The 27,906-nt window shown below is 39.8% G+C and overlaps 2 protein-coding genes across 7 annotated transcripts in view; one reads left to right on the top strand and one right to left on the bottom strand.

Moving 5' to 3' along the window:
* Nucleotides 1-1,734: 1,734 nt before the first annotated feature.
* Nucleotides 1,735-4,562, top strand: pebp1 (phosphatidylethanolamine binding protein 1). Its single transcript, XM_067520987.1, has 4 exons — nucleotides 1,735-1,955; nucleotides 2,557-2,666; nucleotides 3,327-3,427; nucleotides 4,128-4,562. The coding sequence occupies exons 1-4, from the start codon at nucleotides 1,821-1,823 to the stop codon at nucleotides 4,343-4,345; spliced, it is 564 nt and encodes a 187-aa protein (XP_067377088.1). The 5' UTR covers nucleotides 1,735-1,820; the 3' UTR covers nucleotides 4,346-4,562.
* A 513-nt stretch (nucleotides 4,563-5,075) lies between these two features.
* taok3a (TAO kinase 3a) overlaps nucleotides 5,076-27,906 on the bottom strand; it is a 60,326-nt gene continuing 37,495 nt past the window's right edge. For 5 of the 6 annotated variants that reach the window (XM_067520974.1, XM_067520975.1, XM_067520978.1 and 2 more), the window contains 11 exons: nucleotides 27,060-27,141; nucleotides 21,970-22,137; nucleotides 20,414-20,611; nucleotides 17,667-17,804; nucleotides 12,405-12,641; nucleotides 11,397-11,525; nucleotides 10,436-10,639; nucleotides 9,610-9,849; nucleotides 8,757-8,969; nucleotides 8,124-8,306; nucleotides 5,076-6,428 (listed from right to left, as the gene is read on the bottom strand). In XM_067520974.1, the coding sequence (XP_067377075.1) occupies nucleotides 6,258-6,428; nucleotides 8,124-8,306; nucleotides 8,757-8,969; nucleotides 9,610-9,849; nucleotides 10,436-10,639; nucleotides 11,397-11,525; nucleotides 12,405-12,641; nucleotides 17,667-17,804; nucleotides 20,414-20,611; nucleotides 21,970-22,137; nucleotides 27,060-27,141 (1,963 nt within the window). In that variant the 3' untranslated portion in view covers nucleotides 5,076-6,257. Of the gene's footprint in view, nucleotides 6,429-8,123; nucleotides 8,307-8,756; nucleotides 8,970-9,609; nucleotides 9,850-10,435; nucleotides 10,640-11,396; nucleotides 11,526-12,404; nucleotides 12,642-13,045; nucleotides 13,198-17,666; nucleotides 17,805-20,413; nucleotides 20,612-21,969; nucleotides 22,138-27,059; nucleotides 27,142-27,906 lie in introns of those variants that run through there. The other variant, XM_067520980.1, reaches the window with a different exon arrangement.

The following is a 27,906-nucleotide window of genomic DNA, read 5'->3' as shown; positions in this document are numbered from 1 at the left end:
GAATAAGAGAATATGATGGGGGGGGAAAAAACGTGACCAAATTATGTATTAAATACTTGTGTGTACTTTTGTATTTTACAAGACGACCTGTGCAATGCAGTATTAAATGTGCAATATTGGGGCTCATCACCTGCTCATCGAAAACTGTGCTGACTAGTACTACTTCGTGTTTAGTGTTATTTAAAATTTTATGGTAATTGCTTTTTTCTTCCTTCACCTTATACTCTTATTTTCATCTTGTATAGTAATTATTGTGTCTTTTTAGTGATTACAGGTACAGTATTTAAAGATATTTACAGCACATGTGCACTGTTTATGTGATTTTACTTTATTTTATTATCTTATTTTTAGTCTGTCTCTCTGATGTTACCTCATGAGCAAATGCATCGAAATCTCGTGCCTACTTGTGGTATGAATAAATGTTTTGAATCTGAAACGGTATTTTGGATCTTTTGTTTGTTGAACTTTTTTTTTTTGTTGTTCAAAACACATATTCTGATCGGTCATTTAAATGTACTTCATCAAAAAGTACCATATGTTCTTCTGGAATACAGAGGAGTTGGAGTATAAATGACATGGAAAAAATAAGGAAAAGAGTGATTCAATTGGCTTGATAGGCAGTTTTAACTAAGTCCCATTAATCACCCAGCTCTCATCCAGGCAGCTCCACTTGTAAATGAATAAAAAAAAACCCTGAAAAACCTGAGTTTGAAATTTGCCCATAATTGACACGTTGCTTCAGTCTGTGGCACAATACTGTTATCATTTTATGTGTGGTTTAACAAGCTGTTGTTGTTGTTGTTAGGATCATCGAAAATGCAAGAATACAATGTATTTGGAGTTATTAAGAAAGAAGCCTGCACAACACATAAATTCATGCATACTGTATGTGATTGTAAAAGCATAAATAGTTGCAGAAAATGAATGGTGAGGGGATGGGGGTCTGTGGGACTGTTAGTGTTACAGACAATTTCAGAAACTGATTACATTTCAGTCTAATTTCATTTACTCAACAAGATGTCCACCTAATTACTTCCACTAAAAGCCTTTCAATCATTTTCCTCAGTCAATTATATTAACATGAGAATTAATGCAATAAAATATTATTTTTCTCTTCGTGTCTGTGTGTTGTAGTAGAAAAAAGTTTTGAAGTATGTTGCATCTAAATTGAACTTCTTTGCACCAACTACTGTAGTAATTTGCTACAGAGCTACTTCAGCTACGTACAGGAAAAGTCAGTTAAACGGTCTCCGGTGGTCAGACCTGATTTACTATAAATGGGATGTCTGGAAACACAAAGTGTGTTAACGGAGCGTGAAAGCTGTAGGAAGGACGGGATGGCGATCTGATTGACAGGCATTTCAGCGAATTGCACTGCACGTAGCTGTGAGGCGACGTCGTCCTCTATTGGCCACTTGCAGCCAGTCCTGAATGTGACGTTCAAGTGTTACTCACAGGTTAGGAATTATTAAACTTAGCTCACTTATGTTCATTTTACCTCCTACGTCGCTTTCCGCTATAACTACAAAGCAATGCCAGAATAAATCATAATCATAATGAATCATGTTATATCTTAAAGATAGTTATGATGTGAACTAATGATCCCAAACTATAAGATGTAAGGAATCCACTTCCAAAACATGAGCATATACAGTGTTTAGATTTAGAATTCACATAGGGGATAACAGGAAATAAGAGGTTGGAGTGCAAACGCATCATTGTGTTTGTGTGTTGTCGTGGAACGTGAACGCAGCACTTTTGGCAGGTTCTGTAGAGTGGTGTTGGTGTCAGTAGTGTCTGCGAACTCACTACAAGTCGAAATGCCCGTAGATCTGAGCCAGTGGACCGGGTCTCTTGCCCTGCAGGAGGTCGAGGAAGAACCTGCACACCCCCTGACCGTCAAGTACGGCTCTTTGGAAATCGATGAGCTCGGTAAAGTTCTCACGCCAACACAGGTTAGTGAGCTAGCTAATGTTGGCTAGTCAGGCTAACAGCTTTGCTAACACAACGTCATTTGTTGGCTGTTATCTTAAAAAGGCTAACACAGATTTATTTAATTAAACATTGAGAATATATCTACTTTGCCATAGATGATTTGAAATCAGTCCGTTAATGTTTACCCACAGTGCATTCGGTTACATAATGCATCCAGCATGTCTGCAGACCTTAGTCATGACGAATAGCGCCCCCACGTGGGTGACATACATAGCTTACCTGCAAAAACCCGAGCAAGTAGCCATCCAGACCAATGGTTTCCAAATCTGGCTCTTAAGGGTCCTTGCCCTGATTATTTTCCATCTATCCCTGCACTACCCGCTTGTATTCAGTCAATCATAAGCTGAAAGATACATCAGCAGATAAGGGTGCGGAAAACGAAGCAAATTGGTGTGTTTCAAACTTCTGATTGACTGAGCACATCTTTAACCAGGTAATCAGCAGTGGTTGGAGCACTCGTTGCATAGAGTGAGTTTGAAAACAAACAAGTGGAGAGGGTCTTGAGGACCAGCCTTGGAAACACACATGTATGTTGCCTTCTTTCTTTATGTTCATGTGCAGGTGCAGAATCGACCCACCAGCATCGAGTGGGGCAGTAGTGACCCCAGTAAACTGTACACTTTGGTCCTGACTGACCCTGATGCCCCCAGCAGGAAAGACCCCAAGTTCAGGTGAACAGAGCAGAAAAAAAACCTGAAATTAATTGGACAGAGGTGGATTAAAGTTTTGTATTGAAGGGCTTTGGCCAGTGAAATGCCGCTGCATTGAGCATATAATCGCAGAACATTAGTCAGCAACTAGTGAATGAATGTTTGTCATTTTTCAAGCAAAACTTCCCACAATTTGCTGATTGAAGCCTCTCAAATGTCGTATTTGATGGTTAAATTTCTGACGTGGGCCAAGTCTCACAGGGACAATGGATTGAAATGCTTTTGTACATTGTCTATATGAAGTCACTGGCCACTTCATTAGGTACACCTGTAAAATCTAATGCAATCCAATACAGCAGCTCTCCCCCTAATTAATTTTAAAATGGTGGCCAAAACATTAGAACCACCTGTTAATATAATGCTCTCCAGTTCGACTCCACCACCCACTATGGCCTCAGTAATAAACACTTAGTAGAATTCTAACCTTTCTGGCGGTTTAAACCTAAAAACTGAAAAATTAGAACCTTTATAAAAGTAAAATTCATGGCAGAGATGATGTACTTGATTGTGTTATATTATGCAGGTGTGGCCAGTGAGTGTATAGTACACTGCCTCTTTTCATGTAGCTGCTTAGATCATTTTGTCTGCAGCTTTGTAACAGTATTTTTTTTTTTACTAAAGGGAGTGGCACCACTTTTTGGTGGTCAACATGAAAGGCAATGATGTGTCGTCTGGCTGCGTCTTGTCAGACTACGTGGGCTCTGGCCCCCCTAAGGGCACAGGTAAGAGAGACTGACACCTGGAGAAAGCCCATTAGAGGATTTAGATCTTTCTCAGTTTTAAAATGGAAACTAGTCATTTGACAAATGCACGATTGGAGGGATTTAACAGCATACTCCACATTTGGGGTAGAATTCTAGACATTTAGCTTTTGTCAACGTTTATCTGAAATTAGAAACTGGAAAAAGTAATAATTGGAAGAGGGGGAAAAAAGAAATAAAGTTTCCTTTTAATTTATTCAGCAGAATCTAAAATCTATAAAAAAGGAAAATGGCCTGGACAGATTTGTAGAAAAGATCTTAAATAATTTGATTAAATAATTGGATTATAGTGACGTCGCAAACTGTTATTAGCATCATATGTCTTCAATCTTGAAATCAGTCATTTACTTATTCTAATATGAGATTGTTTGGTTTGATCTTTTATTAGAAATATTCAATTGAATCAAAAGAAAAATCAAACTTTGAGACATTTGAGATAAAATTCTTGGTTCTTTTTTCATGGAAAAGTACCAGTAATTCTGTCCACATCTGTATGTCTAGTGTTTGTAATCCTGGATTCTGCAGGTTTTCAAAATGCCTAAAATGCACCACATTTTAAAATGAGATGAACCCTGAAATGTTAGTTCTAGTGAAATAATCATTTGGGTCCAGACTTTCACATTTTCAGGGTCATTTTCATCACCTTTTGTGTCCCCCTCAGGTCTCCACAGGTATGTGTGGCTGGTGTATGAGCAGTCAGGCAGCCTGTCCTGCTCAGAGCATGTTCTCACCAATCGCTGTGGAGATGGCCGCGGCAAGTTCAAGGTCCAGAGCTTCAGGAAGAAATACAACCTGGGTGCTCCAGTGGCAGGAACCTGCTACCAGGCACAGTGGGACGACTACGTCCCCAAACTGTATGAGCAGCTGTCTGGAAAATAGACTCTAAAGCATTCTGAACTTGGGATTTCCACACAGCCAGCTGCTTCATTGGAAACTCCCATTCTTGCAAGCAAAACCCCAACAGTTACAAAAAAAAATATTGTGTGTGTGTGTCACTGGTGACTCTTGTTTTCTGACAGTTGCCTATCCATGCTATGGCAAAACTAACTCAGTGATGTGGCCTGTGCTCCCCTGCAATAAATCTGTTAATCACTGACATGGTTGTGTTCTTGTTTTCTTATCCTGTGGTGACGTGGTTGACTAACTTGGGTCATTGGTAACATCTTGCTATTAATCATATTAATGTAAATGTCAGAAATACTTTAAGTAATTAAGATCTAAATAGAACCAGGAGAATAACATTTTATATTTTGTTTTTGTACTTGCTAATTAGTTTTCCTGACACATTGACGTTTTGCATTTTGGCCCAGCTGTCACAACTTTAAAGGGCTGTTCAGAATAGGTTCTATGGTTAGTTATGTACAAGTTTGCAGAAACAATTTAGTTTAGTTCACAGATTGAAGTTTCAGGCCCCCCGAATGTGGGGGTCTGGGGTCAACAATCATTACTGCAGTTTCACATTTTGGAAATATTTGTCACGTCAATGAATCAGCCTACTGAGCATTGGTACCATAAAGTAAATGTGTGCTGGTTCTGCAGGGTAAAATGTGTTTTCTGCTGTTCTACACAGTGACAGTTGATATGATGGACAGTAATAACGCGTCCTCAGTTTGTGTGATGAGCACTTTATTTACAAATATAATTAAAAGCTCTGACAGATTCATGCTCTTTTTTAACCTGGAAAAAAAAAATTAAAGTGCATGCAATAATAAAGCATCATACTGGTCTGGTTTATAAGAAGATACGCAGCTTGGCAGCTGTGTAAAGCAGGAAAAAAGAAAAAAGTCCTGTGGAGAGCTGACCGAACCTCAAATACTGTCTGAGGAGGGGGGAGAAAACAAAGCGCCTTTAAAAATTCTTTTTTGATTTGACAGAGTTAAAATACAATATGAAAATAAGTAAAAGCTCTCCATAATCCATCTATACACAAAGTACAAGTCCCCCCCCTCCCACCCCTATGAAGCCCTTTGTGCTAGCTGGGAATTCACGTGTCACATGTATTATTCACATTGGCTGCCAGTGCAGAGAAATCAGTACGATACACAGCGAGTACCATGATTTGCCCTCCCCTCGGTAATCAAATTCACTCAAATGAGTCACATTTATTAGAGGTGTACCTGTATGTACATCATGATATTTGTCAAAGTATCAAATTTTTCAAATTTACCATAAAAATGTCGTAATGAATAAATACCAAAAACAGTGGTGAGAAGCAGCGCAGATGAATTCCTGCGGAAGGATAGGCTGCTTCATTCATCGCCTCCGGACACTTAAGTCAAAAAGAAAATATGAACAAAAGAAAAAATTATAATAAATTCAAGGACCCCTTAAAATGGATGGTTGTGGAGCCATTTTCATGCCCTTGATTTTCTCTCCCTCCTTCTCTCGTTTTCCACTTTAGTTACACCAAGTGTCATAATTGCACAAGAAACAGGAAACACCATGACTATGTTATTATTCATACAAAAACAAGACAACTACAAGAAGTTATCCAGCATTTTTTTTAGTCATCTTGTGACACCACGAGAGGCAAGGAAGGGAAGGAAGTTTAGGTGGGTTTGTTTAGGGGGGGCACTCAAACCTGGCACCAACTCTGATTAGCCCAGAAGTCACACTGGAGCTGATTCATGAGCTGTTGTTTTATTTCATGGGTCTGTGTGTTTGAGTGAGGGCGTCAGCAGCAGTGAACACCTGCACTGTCAGGGATGGGTCAAAGGGGAGGAGAAAGAGTTCTGAGGCAGTTGGACGCCCAGGGACTACAAGAGACAGCAACGGCAGATACAGGAACCTCTCATCTGTAGTCATCCTTGGGAAAGTCCAGGGTGCTCAGGGTGCCCAGGTTGCTGAAGCCCAGCCGCATGCTCTCCAAGTCGAAGGTGTCGATCTCCCGCTCCTGGCGCTCTAGCAGGTGTTTGATCCGGTCAGTTCGCTCCTTCTGAAGGGAAACCAGCTCCTCTTCAATCTGCAGGAAACAGTGGACGTCCTGGGTTAACACACTGGACAGAGCAGTTTGGACTTCAGTTTTTGTTTGCTTTTCCTGACCATGACACATCAGGTAGTCTGAGGTCAATTTTATACATATTTTTAGTTTTAGACTTTTCTGTAATTTTAAATATTTAGATGAATGTTGAAACCGGTTTTGTGTGAAACAGCTCTGGAGAATCCTCTGTGCGTTGTTCATCTGTTTTCACACAGCACCTACCTGACCCCGTCCCAATAGGTGGAAAACAGGCTTTGTTCCTAAATGCCTATACCTTAGTTATTCATTTTGTTTTGTTCACGTCTTCATAAAATAGCCATAAATATGTGGAAGGCAACACTCGAACTAGAAGCAGTTGATGTGTGTTATATTGTAAAGGTGCAAGTGTGTTAAGTTGTAGTAAATCAGGTTTGGTCGTGGGAGGATTAGTGTGCGCTGGATCTTTTAGCCAAACACACACATTAACTCGGCACACACATCCACAGGTGGAGACAAAGCACTGCATGGCGCAATACGGCAATCGGGCCAACTACTGAGCATGCACAGAAAACTCCACACTCTGACCATGAACCGAACCAGAGGACAATAGTGCTTTAAAACCATGACATCATCCTGGACCTGGAGGTGCAGATCCAGATACAGCCAGGAGATGGCGACAGGCCACCACAGACCACACAGTCGACATTGGACCCAGCAGAACTGGATCGGGGCTGCATATTAAATATCTCCTTTGTTGTCGGAGTGCTGTCTACTAGACTTTGGCCATGACGTCGATTACTCTGGAAGGAGGCGCACTCGCCGTTTCCAATCTGATCACATGTCATTGGTGTACAAGGCAGGCTGTCTGAATAGTCACATTAAAGATGTGTCTATCAGGAGGTTCTTGCATCCTAGTTAGGTCTCCGATTCATGTTAATGATTTATTGTAATTTTAAGTATGAAAGACATTTGTCAGCAACACAGCTGCAAATGTCATAATTAATACCATTTCTTAATAAATAAAAAAAAAGGATTAAAAATGGCGGTTTACATTGCAATGATGTCTAGCAGGTGAACACATTAAAAAATGTTTTTGAATATACAAGCAACAATCTATAGGAACAACAGTTTAAGTGTGTTACTATAAACGGAGGATTTCGTAATAAGAGAACAATGCTCATCTAGAGATGAGCATCACCACTATTAGGAGTGTGTAGGAGAGAAATGGCTGTCTGCTCTCTGCAGGATGGCATGCCACTGTTATCCCCACCTGTAGGGAGGGAAATCTGTGTGTGTGTGTGTGTGTGTGTGTGTGTGTGCCTGGTTTGCCTTTCATGCCAGCTGAGGTGGATGCAAATGTGTATCCAGACCAGAGTCAGACTATTCGGATTTCAATTTATTACCACCTGTTTGTGTTTGTCTACAAACATGCTTTAAAATGGGTCTTTACACTTATGTGTGTGATGTAGTGTGATCTGAAGTTTACCCTAAACTGTTAACAATTCAAAATCAGAGAGGAAGACTTGAATTTTGAAATAAGAGGACGATATCTTTACAATGTTGTGGTGAGATTATAACAGTAAAGTTAGTGACACTTTCCCAGATAGTTTTAAATTGAACACACTGAAAAACTGAAGTGCAAATTCCTCCAGACTCTATCGCTCCTTTAATATGACAAGAGCCTTTACTTGACCACACCTTTTGTTCTAGGTGAGCCCGACGGAGCGACACCTTCTGCTCCAGCTTCTGCTGCTCACGCTCGTGCTGTGCCTCGGTCTGCATCTTGATCTTGCTCTGGTAGGCATTGAGCAGCTCCATCTCCTGCTGCAGCTGCTGCCTCAGGGCCTGGCACTCCGCTTCTTGGGCCTCGTCCAGACGCAGCTGACACAGCCAACCATGGGCGGCGATAGGCGAGAGGGAGGTACAATGAGACACAGAAAAAAGGGAGACGTCGGGGTGTGGGTGGGGATACATGGATATGGCACACAGGAGAGAAAGAGCAGAAACATTGAATAAAGACAGCAAAGACAGAAAGGAAGGGACATGGCAATGAAAGGGACAAAAGAAAATAAAAGGGCAAAAAGGACAGACGGGATATCAAAAGATGGGACAGGGAACAGAGTAGGAAAGGTTAAGGATTTTATAAAGCCGTAAAAACAGATTGTGGGCAATGTAGAAACGGAAAAGAAGAAAAGAACGATACAAGACAAATACATGAAATGGGAGAAAGATAAACACATCATGAGCAACAGGTAGAAAGCAAAACATATCTTATCTCTGAATAATACAGTCCTGCATTTATAGGTGGAAAGTAAAATATGTCATAAGTACCGCCTGCGAGGCCATCATCTCGTTGATGCTCTGCTCATACTGCTCAGCCAGGATGGCCAGCTTGCGTGTTTGCTCATCCTTCAGGGCCTTGAGCACCGTCTTGTGCTCGGCCTTTGGCGTAACTTCCATCTGGTGGTGGCGCAGGGCCTTGTACTGCTTGGTCTGCACCTTACACGTGTCCTGGAACTGCTTCTTGATCTGCAGCTCCAACACCTGGTCGGGGGGGAGCCAAGACAGAAAAGCCCCTTTTAGTAATGCACAGATCAAGTTTTCTATCATGCTGTACCCGGAATCGAGCTCTGATTTCTCCTGACATTGTCCGGAGTTTAGATGTAAAACAGAAAAATAGTAAGAAGAAGAAATGGACAGTTTAGGTTCCAGGGTAGATCAGTCTTAAAAATCTATTGTTTTACTCTTTGGGGTTTTAGTAAAGACAATTCTTCTAAAGACAAGACTTCTGCTGCTGAAGGTTAAAGGTCGAACGTAAGAAACAGGCAATCAGTTTTAGTATTTACTACGGTGTCATTTAGACACGTGGAGATGAAATGTCTTGTGTCTTCTTTCACCATCATTTCCAAATTAATTTCTTGCACACAGTTGCATCACAGTTTTATCAAAAACTACACTCAAGACACAAAAGATGTTGCTCATGGCTTGCGCCATCCTAGAGGTAGATCGCATTTGTCTTTTCAAAAGTCACGAGGAAACTTTTAAAAATGAATCCAGAGAAAATTAAAGATACAGTTTTTCTCCCTTTCATTTCAAGCACCTATCATGACAAAAAACATCTCATCTATTAAACCCTGGATCAAAACACTTTCAGGACTTTTCCTTATTGTCTGTGTCAACTCACTTTAAGGTTCTTGGGCTGCTGCCGAAGCTCCAGCACATGCTTGCGGTGGAGCTCACGCTCACGCCGATTGTTGTACTCAATCTGGTTTTCCAGCTCTGTCTGGTGCTGGAGGCGGATCAGGTCCATTCGCAGTTTCTGCAGGTTCTTGAGCTGCCGTTGCTCCAGTTCCTGTGTGGACTCGTCGTGGCGTATCAGCATGGCGTGCTCCATCTCTTTCTGGGTCCTCTTTTTGTTCAGCTCCTAGGGGGGATCGTGAGGAAGAGGAACACATGAGCAGTTGGTGCTTCTGATTAACACTGTACAGTTTGTTTTTAGCTGCCATTATTAACAGCCGGAAAAAAAATTAAAAAATTCAATAAATATCACTGTTTTTACATTTCCCACTTAAACACCTTTTAATATCAAAACACCGAAGCTATCATCTAAAACATGGCAGCTCACTAAAGCACACCCAAAGTTTGGTGTATTTTTCCACCTTTGCACTGAGATTTCCCCCAGATTTACAACAGCTTTTCAGATTATGACATTGTTGCTGTGCTTTATTCTATAATAATCTTCTTACAGTTATTAGGAAACATCTCATAAATCTAAAGAACAATAGGTGTAATTACTAAGGACACACTGTTTGCTGAGAAAAATATGCAGATTTTATAACCACATTGGGCCTGTGCACCACAAACAAGCAGCTTTCACTTCAATTCAAATTCTGCAACAGGACTTAGTGGGTTTTATAGGTTTGAGATGCACATTCTAAAATAATGATCAATGATTAAGTTAAGATTTATTTAATCACACCAAGTTTTTTGAAAAATATACTTTTCCACACCTCTCTGATCTGTTCCTGCTCCAAATCGTGCCTCTTAATCATGACTTTGCGTTTGAAGGCACGACAGTTCCTGTCATAAAAAATCCTCTGCTGGGCCAGGAGTTGGGCCTCCTCCTCGGCCTGGGTATGCTGCATGTTCTCCTTGTGCTTGGATAAACGCTCCTGCTTCTCCTTTTTGGGTGTGCTATGGTCCTCGTTCATCTCCTGGGAAGGGAGATGAAATTTAAAGCAGAGGAATTAAGAAAGGAGATTGTATTGACAAGTAAAAGCTAGTGAGGGTTGGTATTGATGTACGCCGTAGTCAATTATCACTTAGATGCTGAAACCCACCAACTGTGGTTTGTAGGTTTATCTGAAATTTGAGGCAATTTAATGTTATATAAAATGCATGTTTTTCATTATGGAACCAAGAGCTTCTCTGCAAGTGGTTATAGCAAGAGGACATGGCAAACTACAAATGACCTTCTGTCTCAAACTCCAGACTTTCAAAGCCAGAAATTCTTGCTAAATCTATCTCTCTGCAGTATGAGTTCTCTTTCATGGGCTTTAAGGTAATCTACAATTTGCGCTAATGCACTTAACACATGAGCCTGATCCCCGCTCTCTGTGGCGTCTAATTCCGTTACAGCCCTCAGTTGGTGGGAAGTATCTCTCCCTGCCAGCGATGCTTTCTTTTTACAGTGCTGACCTAATTTGGGTCACTTATCTTGCAACCGAAAACACAGTGTATCACACTTCCAGCCCAGAGGAGCATTTTCTGGACTCAGTTTCAAGGTTGTGGAAGCACTTAAATGCAATACTTAGCATATAGATTTGAATATGTATAAACACAGTTTTAAGAGTAAGTTAAGAGTAAACCGAACATGGGACCACATTTCATGTGAAAGAGGCACAAAAAGGATCTAATCTAAGAGAAAACAAAACAAAACAAAAAAAAACTACTACAACAAATGTGACACACCTCCTTAATCTTCTCCTTGCAGAGTTTGTATTGCTTCTTTTGATTATCCAGAAAAGTGGTCAGTTCCTTCTTTTGCTGGGCCACAATCTGCTGCTGGAACTTCTTCTCATCCGCCAACGCTGTCTTCATCTAAAGGGACGCATGAAGCAGCAGGAAAACAGGGGTATGGGGCTTAGCATGGCAGACTTTGCTGAATACAGGCTACAACTTCCAACAATAAACTCTTCTCATAGGACAAGTTTGAGTATTTTATAGGCAGAACAATTAAAAAACTAATAACTGGATTAGTCTTTAACAAAAACAAGTATTAGTTGTTGCCCTAAATGTCATGTGTGTTCTGTTCAATTAAACTATGAACAGTTGAAAAGTTTGGTCTGTAGCCAGATTGTCTAGTTCTTGTGCCTTTTTTCAAAAATTTGGAAAGCCAATTTAATTGATAAACCACCCATTTTCAGACCAGAGAATATGGCAATGATGTACATTTTTTTGGAGTAGTTTGTTTGTGCAGCTAAGCGACAGGTAATGTACTTGTGACACTGCATGTTCGTGTTGCTGTTGGCGGTGCATGCTGAAATATATGAGCAGATACAGTATGTATCTGGCTGCTCTGCACGCTGTGACATGATCAAAGAAATATGCAACCTATTTTTCAGAGAGTGGCATTCTATGATACACTTCTGACCTTGCGTTTTATGAAATGTTTCTTTGGGTGTCAGCAGTGTATAAAGTCTTGATAAAACTATCCTCAGTACTCAGTGTAGGACTGAGGCTGAAGCTTCATGGATCAAACAGTATCATTTTTCTTATCTAATTCAACTTTTCATCAACATTAAAATTATAACAACTTCAACATAATGATCTCCCCTTACTCCTGAGTCAACATTGGCACGACACATATATGTAGGTCGATGTGATGTCTATTTAGTCACTTTTGTGTTACTGTACACATGCATCCACTCATGCTTTCCATTCATGTCCTATAACCTGCGCTACCCTTCAAAATCCCACCTCCTTCTCAGTTTGTACAGCATGGCGTTTCGCCAGCTTCTCCAGGTCGATGTAGGCATTGTTGGCCTGTGTCTCAACCTCCTTCTGCAGCTTGAGCCGGTGCTCGTCCATCTCGGCCTTCAGCTTGTTCTCCAGGGCAATCAGCTGCTTCTGATGCTGCCGCCGCATGCGCTTGTAGCCTGACATTTGCTCCCGTAGCTCGCTCTCCTGCTCATGCTCATGAATCTGCTTGGTCACCTGTAATGAAAGAGTTTGCACAAACAACATATTTAAGGGTTTGAGAAACATTTAACATGATGCCTTGTAATGAGTCATTTTAATATATAGAACTGAAAACTGGATCTATTTAATACTTTAATTATAGTATTGAACTACAGTTTAATGGCTATAATTATTCAGCAAGTACTGTGAAATCCCTTTAAAGTTAGTATTTGAGCTCAACAAAAGGCCTTTGATCTGACCATAAGACATAGACAGTAACTGCACAGACTAATCAACCACAAATGATCCAGACTGTGTTGAAGCCAGATTGAGCAAAACATAGTAAAAAAATACATAAATAAAAACAAACACATTCAACAGTTAAATAATCAACACCACTGTCACCATTTTGTTAAGCAAAACCTATACCTGACACCAACCTGAGGACAGAAAGGGTTCTCCACATCTAGGTGGTACTCACTCCGCATCTTCTCATAACTTCCACCTGAACTCCTCAGGCCAAACATGATGGCAACTTTAGCCAAATGCACCAGCATCCAGGAACCTTGTGCAGCATCCTATGCCTCACAGAACCTGTCTGAGCTCAGATGCCACCCTGAGAACCCCCAACCCCACCCTTTAGTGGATGACAACCCCCCACTCCCTCTCCTTGGTTCGCGCCCTGGGCACGCAGCAACCAATGCAGGCGTGTGAACTGTGAATGAGGCAAGCTGGCTCTGCGGGCCAACAAGAGCACAGAGCTGCTCTTTAGTTGGGCTAACGCTAAGCGGCGGACAGCAGGTGGGTCACATGAATACCTCATTGAGAAAGAGTGAGAGAAATCGGAGGGGGGGGAGGTTTAGAGAAAGGCAAGAAGATGAGGGGAGGGGTGATTGCAAAGGAGAACCAGCAGATGGAAAGTGATTGAGATTAAATAAAATGAAAATAATAAGAGCATCTAGAGGGAAAGAGGGTCAGGGTGGAAGGAACATGGAGCAAGGTGGAGGTTAAGCTCCTCCCACCACCACCACTTTTTTAAACTGTGCTGAATCAATACCCCTACTGTAATAGCAGCTCCCAATTCTACACACTTGCTTTGCTGCTAGACCAAATGTTGCCACAAAGGACCAAGTCACGTCATGTGACAGCCTCTTTCACACAAGGCTCAGGGACTAGGAAAGGGATCATATTCAGTGAGAGGAGGGGGTCACGCAATCTGAAGTTCCAGTAAGTTCTGAATTCAGTAGCTGTACTTAGTTGTTTCGCTTATTTTGCAGTTCAAGGTGTTTTTAATTAAACAAATGTAGAGCACTGAAATATAATAATTTAATAAATTGTAAAAAAGCTGCTGATTGTTGACGTGTCTGATTAGTCCAACAAGCACTCAAACGGTTTCCTCGTATTTTTGGTTTTTGTTCAATTATTAATAATAGTCCAAGCAAACATTTTAAATACCAAAAGACGCTCCTGGCTAGCAACATCCTAAAGGAACAAGTAGTGTCAGTTTACTTTTTTATTTTTCTTATGGGGTTTTAGTGTTGCAACGAAGGTGTTCTATTTGAGGAAAATGAAAGATACTCTGCACAACATGATTTTGTTACAATTGATAAAACCTAGAACCATTTAAAGAATTCAATTATACAGCTACGGTAATATTTTTGGGAACATTTTTAAACCCGAACGGACTTTAAATGTTGCTACAAATACATTGTAGCGTACGGCGAAGTCAACTGGCTAAAAAACGGGAGCAAAAAGCTTCAACAGACCCTCGTTTATCCCATCCTGTTATCCTGTATACGCACAAATGTGAGGGCCTCTGTATTCTCCCATCTGTCTGGGTCTCAAAATGCAAATGTAAAAGAAGTGATATTTTCTGTTGAAATAAGGCCTTTTTTTTTTTTAGCTAAAGAGACTTTGTTGGAAAAGGGCCATCTTTGGACGAGTCTTAAAACTTGACTGCAAACTGTAACTTGATAGGCTGATAGGTTTACAAGCTCTTAGGTCTTAACCAAGACCTGAAGACAAGTCAAGCAGCAGCTGAAGTGAAATATTTTACAACAGTGTCTGTCACAGTGCTGCTTTCTTTATCTGACCTATAGTAACCCTGCCCTTCCTCTCACACACACACTACGTGGGTCTCACATTGGTTCCTCGTTGCACTTTATATCCATTTCCCTGCCTCTTGCTTGCTAACGCTTTTCGTTACAACTCCCTCAATAATTTTTCATTCCCCTGGTCACTTTTCCCCTTTGTTGACCTCTTCACATCCTTTTCTTCTCATTCCACTTCTTGTCTTTCAATGTTTTTCACCTCTATGCTTCATGTCACCTCTGAGTGACAGAGCCTCTCACCGCCCAGCCACCCCCCACCCCCCCATCCCCATTCCTTCCTCCGTTGTCAGTCCAGATTTCTATCTACACTGCTCTTTTGTCTCACCTCTGTTTATCTATCCTTCTATTTGTCTCTTTTATCCTCTTGATATCGCCCGTCTGGGCCTTCCACCACATCTTAGTACACTTTAATTTCATTGCCCTTTAATGTCCCTCAACCATCACGTGCTTATCTGTCATTTGGAAACATGAGCAATTTTTATTCAACATAAATTATCATTCAAGAATTTGCATCCAAGTCTTTCAGCACGCAACTTAATGGTAGTATATTTTCTACTTCCGCCTCTTAAATCCATTCTTCTTGTAAATGTTTGCTATCTGTTCCTTTCTTCTATCTTCCCCTTTCTCCCATCTCGGGTGATCTGTTACCCCTCATCATCTGAACCCCGCGTTCTTCTCCCTCCCTTTGTCTACCTGCTGATTTTAGTCACAGCAACTTGAGGCCAACCTGAGGACGTCTGCGCTCAGCAGAAAAAGATGATGTCATCTCTTCTAGTGCCTGCAGGCAGGACTAGCATTATCACACAATGGAGATACTGTGGTTTACACTATGCTGCCTCTTTTCAACAAAGGCAGCCTGAGTTTTACAGAGACGCTGACACAGTGTGCGCCAGCTCTGCTACTTATATCTGAGGTATTTCTGTTTTTGAATTTCTTTCACAGCAAATGAAAATGAGCTAAACAGGAATGTAAGAGTTAGAACTCTGTCCTGTGTTGATAATATTTTAGTGATGTTAAAGTGAATTCAAGAAATTATGAATTTGGCTGCTGGGCAATACGTTTTTTATTTTCTTTAGTAATAACTATTTTTATTAAACTTTTTTAATAAACATTTTTTTTTGTACTAACCTCTTTAGCTTTATAAAGATGAGAACACCCTCTTTAGGTAAAGCATGAACGAGGCAGGTTAATGAAAAATCACTATGCTCCGAACGCTGATTGATGTGAGGTTAACGGTTTTCTCAATGACTGCAGTCTGCAAGATCATTCTAAGAGTTGTGAAAAGAGTATAGTCTACACACTAGTTTTCTTTTCCGTTACTTAAAATTTTCATTCTATGTATTATTTCCAATTTAGAGAATTATGATTAGAGGATAGTGAAATAGTAACAATTACACGTAAATTATAATTACAAATGAGCAACTTTATGATTGTACAGTAATATAATATTGCTGTTTTAAGAAAAAAAAAATTAAACAAACATATTTCAAAAAGAAAAAAATTACTGAGTACCATTTGGCCTAAGAGTTAAGTTGCAAATCACAATATCAGTTAGGGGATGTTGTTGGATGTAATGCTGTACCACTCGGTCTCTGCCTTTGTTTTAGAGAGCTACAGAAAATAATCACCCTGTGGTCACAACTGGCAGACATACAGCCAGTGATGAGGGATTACAAGTAGACATGGCTTTGTTTTAGGGGTCACAAGCACAATTTGGAAACCACTAGTTTAAAGGCTTCTAAAGATAAAGCCGAGAGAACATTTCCCACAGTAAGACAGAAAAACAAATGTCAGAGAGAAGCAACACGCTATGCTTTCATGGCACAGTGTCCACAGATTGAATATTATAACATAAAGTCATAAGTAGAGTTTCTTTACTCCTTGTCTAACATCTATTTCTGCAGGACAGACTGTATAGGGGCATCTGATTTTTTAAAGGCAATTCCTGCAATGCTACAACTACATTGAAAGATTACTTTAAAAAAAAAATAAAAAATCTGTATGAATATGAACAAAGAACAGCCATGGCCAACACAAACACATACAGGCCTTGTCTATCAAGGGTTTGCAGTTTGGTCAAGGACACCATGAGGACACCGACATGTCTAACCACACACACACACACACAGTCTTTTTTTCTTCTCATTATCTCTGATGTCGGGTTTAAGACAAGGGACTTACAATTAAAACCAGTGGGTCATAGATGAATAAACACACACATATGCTTACACACAACACCACCACTACTTACTAGTTACTAGAGCTGGTTTCCATGACAACAGACAGGGAGGGAGAAAGAGGAAGAGAGACATAGAAAGGAAGCAGGAAAGAAAAACAGAGACACATTGCCCCCCCACACCTAGAATATTGAGCCAGATCAGAGCGAAATATTATCAAGTGCAAAGGGGGAAAGAGAAATAAAAAGGAGGGTGGAGGGAGAGGTGTGGTAATGCGGAGTGTGATATGAGAGAACATAAAAGACTGAGGTGCGAAGAAAGAACAGGAAAGAAGGTAAGAAAAGAGGTCTATGGCAGAGACAGTGAATGAAGTAAGGAGAACATAATAAAGACAGAAATAGCAAATATAGAAAGCTAATGGGAAGTAAAGTCTACAAACTAAAGAAAGAATTGCTCTAATCTCACATAAGTCTACACAAAATTTCTTCAGCGTGGAGACATTATGTCACACTTAAACTCCATGTCCTCTACAATCACTGACTGGATTTCACTGACAGAGAGAAAACACGAGAAACTGCCAGCTCTGTGTTATGTGTCATAAACTGCTGTAGCGTAAACATTAATCTCTGAGAAAGACTTTGGCATTTTTCTCCAAAAAGGAGTTTTTCCACTTTGGAATCACAAATATTAAGGTGAATATTCCATAACTGTAATGATCCTAAAGCCCTAGTAGCATCTCATAGGAAAAACTAGACAGACGGTCCTAATCTTACCAATGAGGCTGACTTTATGGTAGCAAAGCGGCCCGGGTTCTTGTAGTTTTGGACTTGGCTGCTCTTGTCAGAAGAGGGCGGCCTCAGTTCTGGCTGGTGATCCCTATGAAGCCCTTCATCCCAGTTGTACGGATTGTCCTGTGAGGTACACAAAAGAGATAAGTGCAAAATGATTAAGACATTTATATTTAAAAAAATAAAGAAATAGAAAGTCTGCTTTTAAAAAAATAAAGAAATAACTTAGGTGAATAAGGTGGTGAAAAAAGGGGATCTCAATACAAGAGTGTGTCATTATTACAACTCTCATAATCATTTTGTTAATTTTAAAGGGCTGAAGTACCAACTGATTTTATCAATACAAAATCTAAATTTCAAAAGTAATCATCAGCATTTGCTGAAACTGTGTCAACTGTAACCTTGCAAAACATGATAAAATGTCAACACTCTGCCCACTCATTAAAATCTGACTGGAAAACATTTTCAGCAGCCTGGGGACCAAAAAACAGATTCATATGAGGATGGAACTTCATCAGCATCTAAAAACAATATGTGTCACATGCATTTGTTCTGAGTTCAGCCCCTGAACGTGAAACAATACATTGGCTGTCTGTTCATAAAGTGACATCCTTATTCACGCACTGTCAAAATACAAAAGAGCAGACGAAGAAAGAGAATGACAGAGCAGTGACAGCTCTCTCTTCATGGATTTTGAAGTCATATGAGATACTCAATGAGAATGTCAGGCGTTGTGTTGACCTGTGCATACTGAATGTGTGTGTGCAGGATGATAGAACTGTAAGTGGGGGAGATTGTGCTGCTTGTAGACATGTGTACACAGCTTTTGTTCTCAGAGTGTGAACGGTGTTGGTGATGAACTTAAAGCAATGTGCCAAACAGTAAAGACTGTGTCGATCATTTCCATGGTTTCAGGGAGGGGGAGGGGTTTACACATACTCTAGAAAACAGTGGGGGAATGTTTGCACAGAGCCATGCACCTTTGCCATTTCTGGTGTGCACAGTTTCTACCTCAGGATAGAAGTAATGCTACTAGCAACATGATATCTATTGATTATGCTTGCTGGCTTTTTATGGTTTTACTTAACCTTCTTAGAAACAGATGGACAATTTAGTTTTGCTAGTGTTTGTCTATACAGTATGTCATTGGCAGGGTGTCCACTAGTGTAAACAAGTTTAATCCTTTGAGATCTCTTTGAATACCACTTTAAATGAAAGACAAATTCAAACTTGAAATAGACATACGTGCCAAAGGGAAAATATTTTCTTTCCAAGTAAACACATTGATATTAGTACAAAATGACAAGCAAGGTAAAATGACAAATATTTGTGTCATGTATGAGCCCACCCCTTTAATCCCCATTGTCCCATGTTGGAATCACGTTTGACATAGTGCAGTTTGCTTTGCAAATATTTCCAGGACTGGCTTTAACCACACAGAGTAACTGTTATTCTCAGGTCATGTATCATTAAACTTACCTATTATCATAAACTAACTAGCTGACTACCAAGGCTTTAGTTTACAAATGCAGTACCAGAAATAAATCATTATTTTGCAGTTCATCAGACTAGAGATTTGGGCAATGTGACAACAAAACAATTAGTAGTTTAGTACTTTTTAGGCATCATTTTTATGTATTTGATACATTTCTAAGATTTTAAAGACCTGTAGATGCATCTGGCACCATCAATGCCAAAAAATGCATCAAGGTTTTAGAACAACATATGCTCCCATCCAGAAGATGTTTCTTTCAGGGAGGAGCTTGCATATTATAGCATGACAATTCTAAACCACATACTGGATCTATCACAACAGCATGGCTTCGCAGGAGAAGTCCGGGTGCTGAACTGGCCTGCTAGCAGCCCAGGCCGTTCACCAATAGAAACATTGCATCGCACCATAAAATGATAACAAAGCAACATAGGCCACGGACCTGCATCAGACAAGAATGGGACAACATTCCTCTCCTAAAGCTCTAGAGACTGGTCTCCTCACTTCCCAGATGTTTACAGAAAGTTGTTAAAAGAAGAGGGGATGCTACACAAGGGTAACATTACCCTCTTCCAACTTTTTGGAGATGTGTTGCTGCCATCAAATTCAAAATGCGCTGATATTTTCCATGAAATATTAAAATGACTTAGATTCAACAGCTGATATGTTGATTAGGTTCTATTGTGAATTAAAAATGGGTTGATGAGATTTGCAAATTATTGCATTGTTTTTATTTACGTTTTACACATCTTCCCAACTTTTTTAAGTTGGGGTTGTAGTTTACAGATTCTTAGCACCTAGATTGACAGAACTTAAGAAGATCCATCAGAAGTAAGGAGATTAATAGCTTAAATTTTGAATTAAGGTACTTAGTTAAGTACCTTGAACACTTCCGTTATTATATTTAATATTCTAGTAATATTGATCTGTTGTGGCAGGACAATTTGGACGGGATTGAGACAAGTTCTCTAGCATGAATTAAATACTCAGTTTCAAAAGCAGTTCCCAACCAACAACTTCACTGTAAATGTGACTTTAATATGATTTGCCTAATGGACACATTTGCAACATGGCAGGTGGCGTTGCTTGAGGGACACTCCTAAATATAAGATTTGGGCACTATTGAGAACTGCTCACAATTCTTCCCAGTTTCCTAGTCTGGTTTCGATTAATGAGTCATCTGACTCTAAATACTTACCAGCTCCCTCCCACTATTCCCACTTTCTACCTTGAACTTTACCTTCTTGGTTTGTGGGGAGGAGTCCAAGGTGCTGCTGTAGTCCTGGGGGTGCATCATGGTCATGTCTGAACAGCTGTCGTCCAGCACCTCCTGCATGCTGTTTACGCTGCTGCTTTGGCTGCCTGTGCTGACCGAAGTGCTGGGGATGGAGTGGTTGCTGCCCAGGCTGTTCATCTTGCAGCTGGGTGCTTCACTGTCCTGCAAGTGAGAAGACACATTTTCACATATCTAAACTTACACGAACAAACACTTAGGATTCTTTTACCTTCATATACCCAGCCATATCCAAATTGTACCATTAAACTGTCATCTAAACACAAGGGAAAGCACAAATTACCTCTGAATGCATACTACACTATTTGTATTTGTCTGAGTGAGATGTCCATTTGAGTGTGTGTACATAACAAAGGCAATGAAACACAGCACAGCTTTTAGATGTAGGTTAAGTCTGCAGTAACTGACTTGTAGATCTGGATGCTATAGTCATTCCACATTGAGGGTATCTTTCCCCTGAATCCATAAAACAACGTTTGGGACTGCAGGTTTTCTCAGTAAGGCCTACAGCGGTGTCATGTTGCAGTGAGGTCTGGTGGCCGCTCTAAATTGCATCTTGTGGTGTAGGATGACACTTCAGTGGCTGCTGGCAGCCCATGCCCGTTCACGCTGCCTCAGACCAGGTCAATTAAAGGACACTGCACGTCACTGTCAAATGACTGGCTGCAGGAGGAAGGCTCCTGTTTGTTGTGATGTCAAAAGGCAGCCATCAACTGTATCTAGGTATTGAAATATAATTAATGTAAGGAATCTGTTTAAGAAGTCACTTTGGACTATAAATGGTTCCTCCTAAAGAGGAGGGACCAAGTGAAGTGCTTTACTTTGATTTTCTTTAACAATATCTTCACTCTAAGCAGTCTGTTCAAACCCTGCAAGTTGACTCCAATCAAAAAACAACCTCCCTTACAAGTGCAACACTGGTTTCTTCCAATAAGAAATTAACCATTGTTAAAATAGAAGAAAACTTTCTTGCTAACCACCTAACTGTCATTGCTTGTTACAGCTTCCTAAATGTAAGAATTTGCTGAACTGTAGCAACTGCATCTCTTTTTCGTTTGGACTGTTGGATGGACAAAGACATTTAAATACCTTACCTTGCATTCTAATATTTTTAGTTAAAAGATTTAACAGTGAATTGATCGCTTGAGAAAATAATTAGCATACTAGTGAAATTAAAAACTGTTTTTAAATACTGTACACTGCTGTATGGAACCTGTGCCTGCCCAGCTGTACTGCTGACTACCTGATTACCTGTCGATTCAACTACAGTCTTAGTTGTCTAAATTTGTAGTAATGTTAGTACTTCTGTTGCTGTTCCCTACAGGACTGAACCTTGTTTTTTTGTAATGTCCCTGCTTATTTCAAAAGTTCTTCCCTGACAGAAGAAGAATTAATTTACCTAAAACTTTTTTAGGAGATTTTTCTCCATATTTTACACTTGCCTATTACTCCTGACAAACTCATTTGTATTGTATCATTTTCTTTCTACCCACACCCCCCACCTCTTCTTCCTCTTGGCTCTCTCCCATGGGCCCATTGTGTTTCTCCTGGTAGAGGATCTTTTTCATCTTGCGGTACTGCAAGTTGTCCAGCTCACGCACTGCATCCTTGGTCCTCTGAATGAGGTCAATGAGAATCCGCGGCGAACGTTCCCGACGTACAAAATCATGCTACACAGAAAAAGAGAGAATAAATGGTTTTAAAAATAAAAACTAAATCTAAAAAAGTTATCAGTAATCTGATTTTACTTAAAATTCATCCTTTATTAAATGCAATTTATGAATGTTACATACAACCTAAAGACGTTTTTTTCCATCTCCAAAATAACCAAATAGCATTTTCAACAAAACATAGTCATGTTATTTGGACTATTAATAGCCAAACAATGTGTTATTTGCTAAATGCCAGAAAGTTTAATAATATTAGTTACAGCTTCAGTCAAAGAACATTTTATATCTGCAGGATGTCAAAGCTTTCACATGGCATATTGCTGTACTCCTAAAGATCTAATTACATTTCAGAACAGCATTGACATCTACTAGTTTTTGCAAGTTTAATAATTCAATGAGCACCACACCAGTGACCATCACTAGAGGGCGCCTGAAGGTTGCTCTGCTGGTTCTTGGTGTCCCAGCAAGCCACATCATTAACACACATACACACACACACACACACAAAAACATTTATTTTCTTTTAATAAAATATTAGGAACTTATAAATACTGATGTAACATTGTGTGTTAGCCACCTGTCAGCACATAATGTGGTTAAAATCTGATCCACCTTTATAGACTTTAACCTTTGACCCGTATTTTTTAATTAATTGCTGTACATGTTTTGCCATAATTACCATTCTATTTATTGTTTAAAATACACCTTTTTCTTAGTGGAGTACTTTTACTTTTGTACTTTAAAATGTATATAATCTGCTTAGTACGTTTACTTGAGTAAAAGATTTGAAGTGCTACTTTTCTAGGCCAATACTTGCACTTTTACTTAAGTTTTGAGTTTTTGTACTTCTACCGCCTCTACACACAATATCACATTTTGCTGTGTATTGTAAGTAGGTATGATGACCCTTGTCCTCCATTAAATTCTCAAGGCCACCAGTGTTAATGTTGCAGCTGATCGGTGTATATCCTCTACCAAACACGGGAGACCGATGTAAGATTGTCCATAAAATTGTTTCTCATAAATACTATTTATCCTTTTAATTCCAGTAAATAATGTCTTAACTGTAACTTCACACTGGCACTGAGATAATGACAGCTCCAGTTAAATTATATTAACAAGCAAACAACAACTAGCACATTTTCTGGTAGGGGATGGTTATAGTCAGTATATAGATGTACTACTCACAAAATATTAGGGATATTTGACTTTCAGTTGAAATTTCACAATGCACCTAAGATCCACTATAATTTTTAAAGGTGACCTTAATTTGACCTTCTCTAAACATTTTAATGAACACCTCTAAATAAACCGCCCATTAAATGTTCTGGTTCACGGACAATTTGTATTTAAACAGTCCCCTTCATGATGCTGTTCACATTTTGACATCACGAGACCAAGACAACACCTAACAAATGAAAAGTTATTGAGACATTGACATTTTTTGTTGTGGTATACCCACCGCTGCTAGCCTTTGTGTCAATAAATTGTATGAGATGAAGAAATGACCATTGCATGCTTCTACTTAAATGCCTACTTTCCTGATAGAATATCACTGTAGCATGAACTTTTTATATTTTCCATAAAAATATTTTTCCATTTCACCCGAAAGTCAAATATCCTCAACTTTTTTGAGTCGTATGCTTTTGTTTTTTTTTATCAGGAAGAGCTTTTTACATGAATCTTTCTAGAAAGAAGATTCATTCAAAGACAAAAACATTTAATAATATTCTTCTACAGCGCTAAAATAACCTACAAAAACATTTTTATGATAAAAACATTATTAAAAAAACATTATTATTGACTAATTGATTGTTGAAACTCATTTAGATCATATTTCATAATGTGACCATTTCTACTGTAAGAACCCAACCTTTCTGTGATTTGAGCAAAGTGTTGTTTGGTGGAGGCTGAGCCATTTATGTAATTATTTGCGTTATATAATCAGCAGGTCAGAGTCAATGGGTGGAGCTGGTGTTTTGAGGGTGATCCTGTAGTTGGATCCTGTAGTTGTTACACCAACATCACTACACCAACATCAAGATAAAAATACAACAAAAACAACATTTTCTCTCTCCTGTGCTTCCACCCACTCTACCACACACATTCATACTCCCTCTTAGTCACGCTCATTCATAGAATATGTGTTTAAATGTCCCAGATGTAAGCATCCTCAAAGAACTTGGCTGATGAAAGAAATGAAAAATATATATATTTAGATCTATTTTTAGCTCACTTGCTCCCTCACTGCTTAGCTTCTTCTCCATGTGACAGATGCTAGTGTAATGGGTTAGTCAGGACACAAGGGAATGACATCATGCTCTGAAAATAGAGATGAGAATCATTTGTCCCGTTTTCTGATGGACCTACACCAGAGCGCTGGTAGCTGGCCACCCCCATCCCATCGAACAGTGAGAAGTTATCAACGGGACTCCTCTTTATATTGGATTAAGTGTTAGATTTTCCACAGCATCATTCTCTATCTGTATATACATAATAGTGTGGCATCACCAGCTTAAAATAAATGCGCTTATCACGAAATAATGATGATGATTATTGTCATTATCATCATCTTTTTGGAGTAGCAACTTTCTTCAGAAAGGGTCAGAGCAGACTTTACTTCCTGAGGAAGCTCAGGTCCTTTAATGTGTGCAGCCAGATGTTGCAGATGTTTTACCAGTCTGTTGTGGCCAGTGCAATCTTTATTGCCTCTATCTGCTGGGGCAGCAGCATTAGAGCCATTAACACTAATAAGCTGAATAAACTGATTAGTGAAGCTGGCTCTGTACTGGGGACCTCTATGGAAACTCTGGAGTTGGTAGTGGAGAGGAGGATGCTGCACAAACTGTTAATCATCACGGAGAACAGTTCACATCCTCTCCACGAGTTGCTGGTCAAACAGCAGAGCGGCTTCAGCAAGAGGCCTCTTCAAATCCGCTGTGACAAAGAATGGTACAGGAGGTCATTCCTGCCAACAGCCATAAGTCTGTTCTATGACTCTCTGCGGTGTCAGGGCGAGACAGATCATCACCACTTCATCACAACATAACTACAACAACTGTATCATATATCAACTGTTTCTGCATATGCACACTAGTAGAAACAGACCCAATGTCTCTGTGCAATTTAGTGAGGTGAACACTCCTGAAAAGCCAGTGTATTAATAGTTTTTGTATATATACTGTATTATTATGTGTAACAGCTATTGCAATGCAAAAATTTCCATCAGGGGTTCAATAAAGTATCTATGTATGTAAGCTTTAGTCATTCTTGTTTACTACTTCTGCAATAACATATGCAGCAGTGCCAATCGACTGAAACAAGCCTACCATGCTTTTAATGGAGTTAGATGAGAGGGATAAAATTACTTTTATTGGTACAATTAATATATAGCACTAGAAGCCCACCAAACTATCATAGCATAAAGATTGAAAACAATGAGAAATGAGAAGACACAGTCTTATCCAAAATCTTTCAAGCTCAAAAACTGACTCAAAAACTGGCTCAAAAACTGGTTCTAGCTTCACAATCACAAGGATTTTCCGTTTTATATACATTGGACTGTCTTTGAGTTTGGAACTAAATGGACAAGAGTCAGTTTGACCGAATCCTCTTGACTCTGGGAAACTACTGTTGCACTGGAAAGATCCACACTTTGCAAGTTAATTTAGGGGATAATAAAAATATACCCCAAACCAAACAAGACCTGGAGCTTTATTTAATTGTCAAAGTATTTTTCATCAAATGTGAGGTTTGGTAGGAGGTCGTTCAGCGATTAATAATTATATAAATAATGAAGTAATATTACTCTGAATGAAGTACAGGGACAGAGTTTGTTTAACCTGAAGCCAAAACAGTGATAGCTCAAGGCCCCAGATTAGTGACCTGATTTCCCCTTTAAAGAGCTTGGAGGGGTGTGTGTACATGAATGTGCACTGAAAGGATGAGTGTTTGTGTGTGTCTCTGACAAGAAAAAGTGGGGTATTAATCATAAGCCAACACCCCCCACCCATCACAAGCCCTTCACTATAAAGCAGCCCCTTCGACACTGAGCCAAAGTCTGTTTGGTACTTATCCCTCTTTAATGGTTTTTCGGATGGGATTTGGGTCAGGAGGAGTGGGAAGAGTGAATTTCTGTCCAAGTGTCAGTTCTTTTCAGACGACAGTCCAGAGTCCCTTCACTGCTACCTAACCTCACACCCCCTTTATTCTCCTCATGGTGAGATGGGTGTGAAAGGTGCTGCTGCCTGAACTCCTGCAATGTTGAGCGTAATAACCAAGCAAATAAAACTCTTAGTGGGCCAATAGGATTACCTGTTGGTCACACAAACAAAAAGATCAAATTATTAGGAAACACAATGATGGTACAAATGCCAGCTCTGCGTACAGTCACTGTGTTTCTCTAGATTGTGTGTGGAATCTTAGTTTAACATTTGTTTTATGAGAGTCTCTTGCCATTTTGACAGAACAGTGACAGGGAGAATGGGGAGGAGTGATGACAACTTTAAGCATTTGGGTTCATTTCCTGTGATCCATCTTCTGTAATTATCAATAACTGCTGAAAATACGCGCATAAAATATGCATCTCACTTGGCAAATTTTGACCATGAACATGGAATGACTCAGAGTTTAAATACCCACATAACTGAACGATAATGATATTAAATCAGCAAATGCAAACAGCTCTGGTGGGGCCATTAAGACCAAGGCTGCAAGGTGACATACAGAACAGAGTTACAACAAAGGGATAAGAAAAAATAACCAATTCTAAGCCCAGTGCTCAATTCCTGTGCTTGAAGAAGACACTGTGTATATGTTCGTGTTTTAGTGAGCTGTGAGTGGGTGGGTGGGAGTGACTCATCAGCATGGCTCACGGACTGACTGAAACAGGAAGTGAGTTCACAGCTGGAAAGATTACTCACTCGTAGCAGCTCCCCTGATGAGGGTCTGTCCTGAGGAATTTTCAGTAGGCAGTAGTCGACAAAGCTCCGGAAGGGGTCAGACCTGGCATTAAGAGGATAGTGAGATGGTGGTAAGCAGAAAAAGCAGCAACAATGTAATGACAGGCTGCCTTCAATCATATCTAAACTACTTAATGTCAGTTGTTTAATCTCATCTTCTGTTGTGTTGCTTATCATATCAATGAATTAAACCTGAACAATCCTATGTAATCTCTCAGTGTAACCCTATATATAAAACACATGGATTACGTAAATATGTGGAGCAAAAAATAAAAAAAATAAATATAGGCCACTAGAGCTGTGGAACAGTGTGCCACGTTTTCTGATAACAACAGTTTGTATCACTCTGTGTTTAGGCTGCTGCTATAGATCATTAGGGTAGTAGCTAAATATATTGTTTAGAATTTTGATACACATTTAGGTTCAGTGAGTGCAACCACTCACCACCTCTCAGCTCCACATTAACAACAACATAATGTCCACTGTGGTTGTATGAGTGCACTTGTATGCCATGCCAGTGTGTACAGTGCTGCCATGCATTTGTGCGCTGACATAACACTATGAAGCAGACATCTCTACTAGCCCCATCTGGCAAGAGGTTGCCAACACCCTGGGCTGCTGGAGCTCTTCTAAAAATAGCACAATCCTATGCTGACCCACACAAACGCTCATCTAAGAAACCAACAGTAATTATACAACAGGGGAAGATGTTTCCTCTTTCATGTTTTGAAGACTTGCCCTTTGTCAGAGCCCGTGATACAATGCCACCTTGTAAAGTGTAAAAATAAAGCAAAGTTATTTAATTGAG

Source organism: Channa argus, chromosome 11 (genome assembly GCF_033026475.1).
Source record: "Channa argus isolate prfri chromosome 11, Channa argus male v1.0, whole genome shotgun sequence".
In the NCBI taxonomy this organism is placed as follows: domain Eukaryota; kingdom Metazoa; phylum Chordata; class Actinopteri; order Anabantiformes; family Channidae; genus Channa; species Channa argus.
This window is presented reverse-complemented; position numbering and strand designations above follow the sequence as displayed.

Bases quoted from the DNA above. Each gene is read 5' to 3' on its own strand.
- pebp1 (XM_067520987.1), top strand. From the start codon at position 1,821: ATGCCCGTAGATCTGAGCCAGTGGACCGGGTCTCTTGCCCTGCAGGAG. The intron at 1,956-2,556 runs GTTAGTGAGCTA...GTTCATGTGCAG, and splicing joins AAGTTCTCACGCCAACACAG to GTGCAGAATCGACCCACCAG. The intron at 3,428-4,127 runs GTAAGAGAGACT...TGTCCCCCTCAG, and splicing joins TGGCCCCCCTAAGGGCACAG to GTCTCCACAGGTATGTGTGG.